At 35.9% G+C, this 4,605-nt stretch overlaps 1 protein-coding gene across 1 annotated transcript; it reads right to left on the reverse strand.

Moving 5' to 3' along the window:
* Positions 1-571: 571 nt before the first annotated feature.
* On the reverse strand, positions 572-3,163 carry LOC112276530 (ATP synthase subunit d, mitochondrial). Its single transcript, XM_024507926.3, has 5 exons — positions 2,762-3,163; positions 2,153-2,234; positions 1,731-1,801; positions 1,181-1,267; positions 572-948 (listed from the first exon to the last, which is right to left on the reverse strand). The coding sequence occupies exons 1-5, from the start codon at positions 2,909-2,911 to the stop codon at positions 850-852; spliced, it is 489 nt and encodes a 162-aa protein (XP_024363694.1). The 5' UTR covers positions 2,912-3,163; the 3' UTR covers positions 572-849.
* Between the last annotated feature and the right edge of the window lie 1,442 nt (positions 3,164-4,605).

The raw sequence follows: 4,605 nt of genomic DNA on the forward strand, positions 1-4,605 counted from the left end.
AGGATGGATGATTTAGTCAGCTCCGTAGATGAATTTCATCCCTTTATAGTTGACCGAAAATAAAACATGGTGCAACTCTGGGATCAGGAAAATTAGGTATTTCAAAATAAAGCCCTAGCTAAAAGTGGCGTACAAATTACACATTATACTTTATTAGACACATTTTTTCTTTTGTGCTTTTTACTTTTTTTCTTTTTGTTGGTTTTTCCCTCTCTCGAGTAATCTACCAAATCAAATTCACAACTGCACAAATTCTAGTTTGTAAGCATTTTCAACCTTCAATTACAACCATTTCCTAAGCGGTTTTTTTTACCTTATTATTCACTTTGGTCTAAGTTTTAACCCAAAAGAGATTTCATTACACACACCCAATAAAAAAAAATCAAAAACAAAATAACAATCACAATGATTGTGGTTTGAAAATGAATTTATGAACACGGTTTTGCGTTCTCCAATTTTACTCCTTGTAGTTACGTAGTTATGAAGCTAGTGACATAGTTAAAAAAGAAATTGGTTGATGAAATTCATCAATGTATGAATTCTTCAATTTTGCAAACATGAATGACTGTAGTTTTTTTAATCCATGTGAATTGCAAATTTAATCTTTGTTTGTTGCTCTATTTTATATTGTAGAAGTGTACAAGTCTATTTAATAAATTTTTGAACAATTGTATTGAAAATAAAGCTGAAGCTTAGGTCCTAAGAATCCATGGTCTAAGTGAATCACTGTCTTCTTTAACTCCCACTGCCAAGCATGCGTATCACACTCTTCCAGACAGCCACCAGCACATTCACATTTGTTATTCTCTATCTGCGTTAAATTTGTCACTCCTGCAGTTCCATGAGAAATCAGCCCCAACTGTGGTTCCTGATCTCGTCGTCTATTTTCTTCTGCAGTGCTGGATAATTGAGCAGGTACTCATCCACTGTAACTGTGGCCAGTCCCTCCTGCAAAAGTGAGCATGTTCTGTGTCAGTTACTGATTCCGTGCACTGAGATCTGGAAAAAGGGATTTTTGAATCATTTAATGAACAAAATATACCAACAAAGTTCACTGCCTGAGACTGCTCCCAGCATCGTGTCTTATTATTCACCACCAAATGACGATGAGGCTCATGGCTGCGACCTTATGTTTCAGTAGTTTCTAGTTACTAAATGCGACTGACATGCTTGTGCATACCTTCTCGTCTCGAATCCTGGCAAGTTCCTCGTCAATAGTAATGATCTTCTTCTTCGATTGGGCTTCCATTTCGCAAGCCTTTATTAGCTGAATGTAAAGAACACAAGTTCTGTTACGTGAGCAAAATGACGGACACACGGAAAATGCAAAGTTTCCAGAGAAAAAAAGCGTGAAATTGCTGTTGGAATGGGCGATTTTCTACGAGTTGCAGATAAGTCAAGACAGAGCTTTTTGTGCACATTATGACTACTGTAGTGGTTCCTTTGAGATGGATATAAATCCTCAGTCTTCACGGCGGTGGTAGTGGCACATCTGAAAGTACCGATTCATCAAAATTCGGAAAACCAAGACAAGGGAAATCCCGGAAGCTGTTGAAGGCTGTCACGGTTGAGATAATCGAGCATTCTCTTGCAGTCTCTTTGTGCAGCTGTAGGGACCAGGATCTCCTTTGTATGTTCCGAAGACTTTGTTCCAGAAATCTGATTTGATTCATGATAAAATAGAAATACAGAACCACTTCGACTGCACTCAACATGTTTAGAAGATATACCAATTTTCGGTGCGTTACTTGATAGTCACTGGTGTAGTCGCACTCATAATTGGGCACCTCCTTATCAAGAGCTGAGGCATTTCAGATCAGACGTTTTCGTTGTAAGTAAATCTGTCCCCAAAATTTCCCGTAAAGATGAGGCTGGCAACGCCAAGTTGAACAAGGTTTTGACCTACGGACACTCGCTAATCAGTTTAGACCTCGAAATTTTCACCATGTTTAGAAGAGATTCTGTATCGAACTACAGGTTTAACAATGAAACAAAATTAAACAAAAAAATAACGAGTCAATTAAGAAACGAATAAGTTACAAACATAAGATTGGCTTCGGTTTCGTCGGTCTTGAGGCAATGACCACTGTTTGGACGACCTACGATGAAAATGTTTGAACATGCAAACCGAAGTCCGTGCTATGAGACTCACAGTTGATCGACTTCTCAAAAACGTCCACGATGCGTGGGCCCAGCTTTTCCTTGTAGAGGTCCCAATTGATGCATGGAGGTTTCTGCAATAAAAAATCAAGAATCATTCATCTTACTCGGACTCGTGCAAAGCGAGACCCAGTCCCGATCTTCAACGTCACGACCATAGCCCCTTCAAATTTCAATTTGCGCAGAAACTTTTGCGGCAAATCGAATGGCACAAGAAAAGAACTCGTGTAGAACAACTTAAGAGGCGTCTCATATGAGAAAGCAAGACGTTGCTCCCTGCTCATGTTTAAATATGTAGTATCGCAAAATCATGAAAAGAACGCTGCAATTGCAGGGTCGAACACGCACATTCCAACAACCTCAAGACACTCAAGACACCCAAGACACAAAAGACATCGCCAGATAAGTACAAAATCATGAGAAAACCGTGGATCTTTCATCAATCCTGAGCCTCGTTAATGCAGCTCACGGGTTCCAAAGCCAAGAACACAAATGCGCACACACACAAAGAAACTTCACAAAGAAGCACTTGCACAACACCAGCCTCGATTGTCACTTGAATTACAGAAAGGAACATATGGTATACATAAATAATCCTCACCATGCTGAACTTATCGACAATGGTGATAGCAACGTCGTCGTAAGCACGACGCAGCGCCTGGAGGTGGCGCTTCCCGTCCGCCGACACCACCACCTTGTTCAGGTAGTCCCAGTCGATGGCCCTTCCCACCTTGGACACGCCCTTGCTCATCGCGCAAATCCTCCTCGAGGCCTTCAACTAAGAACAATATATCCTCGATGCAAGAACTGCGAGAACTGCGATTTCGGCAACAAAAATAGCCTGAGTGATAGCGTCCTCACGAATTAACGGAATAGACGTTGAAAAAATAAATAGACGGAGCAGATAGCTGCTCTTCGTCTCTCTTCTCCCCCTTCGAAAAACAATCCCCACGCTGAAGAAGACGAAGACGAGGCTGTTTTTGGACGAATGAATGCAGATTGGAGTTTGATTTCGGATGCATGATCTTTAAATATTTGGATGTGGTGGATGAATGTCGATCGGAGTCGAAATGTGAATGAAACTCCTTCGTGATTTGGATGAAGTGGATGAATGCGTATCGAAATGTGTTTGTGATTGATATTCGTTCGTTTGTTGGATGAGTTCGGGGAGTTTCTTTTCAAGAAGCGGACTGAATGAAATTGCAACAGCCTAGAATGAATGTGGGCTTTGTTGGATGATATTTTTGGGCCCCACCAAAGCTTTTGGTTGGTGTGAAAATGAGCTTCTAAATACGAAACTTATTTTTCTATGATGTGTAGAAACAAAAAATAAATGAATTAATTATGTACACAAATGTGTGTAATGGAATCAACAACACATGTTTTGAATGTGTTTACGTGGATATATATACTTTGTTTTAAAAAATCCCTGAATCTTGCCCAAAGATTTTTCTACTTTATATTACAGATGATTGGTTTGAACTCAATCATTGTTTATTTTGAAGTTATTTGGATTTATTTCATCTGAAATTTGTAAGTTGCAATACTTGTAGGATAACATTTAAGAGTAATTGGAGTCTCTTATATCCTTAAGAGTCACCTGATTAAATTTATTTAAAATAGTTATTCTTCAGATTTGTTGTGTAAATTCAAATAAGGAAATGTTAGTAACAATACTTTAAAATAACTAAAATAAATAAATAAATTTTAAAAAATCAATGATCAATGCATCTCTTTGAGGTACAAGTTGTACTTTCTGGCACCATGAAACCATTTAGATACATAAAAATGTTAGAGTTTATTCTTCAAGTCCTTAGTAGTAATAAAGGATAAAAGTTATTAAAATAATTGTTTGAATATAAACCATGTGTTATGTTAGGAAAGATCTGATGTATTCTTTCATTCATTCTTTACAACAATTACTTATTTCAATCCAATCACACTTGTCTACTTCAATGTATGTTACTTGATATTTATTCATACATGAAAAAATATGTTTTATACTATGCTATTCAAACCAAAAAAAATAATAATAAGAACGCAACATCAATTTTTATCAAAAGTTATTATTTAATATAAATATTAATTGTACAATATTAAAATGGATTAACAATCACAAAATTTTTTCTATTTTTTTAAATATTAAAACCAATCATAAAATTAATATATTATTTATATATTTGATTTGTCTGAAATAAAATACAATAGAATAACTATTAAATATTAACAAGTTAGCTAAATATCATATGATCAATCAAACATGATAATATATATTATTTTTAAAAATTTCATCAAAGTCAACTGCCTAAATCAACATACTTTTTATATTTATTTACAATAACATAAAATAAATTATTTTTATATTTTAAATTCAAATTAATTTTGTTATGTCACAACCTTTTCTTCTTAGTTTTAGTAGTTTTAGTTTATAAGAAATAAAAGTAT

Source organism: Physcomitrium patens, chromosome 24 (assembly GCF_059467195.1).
Source record: "Physcomitrium patens ecotype Gransden chromosome 24, ASM5946719v1, whole genome shotgun sequence".
NCBI lineage: Eukaryota > Viridiplantae > Streptophyta > Bryopsida > Funariales > Funariaceae > Physcomitrium > Physcomitrium patens.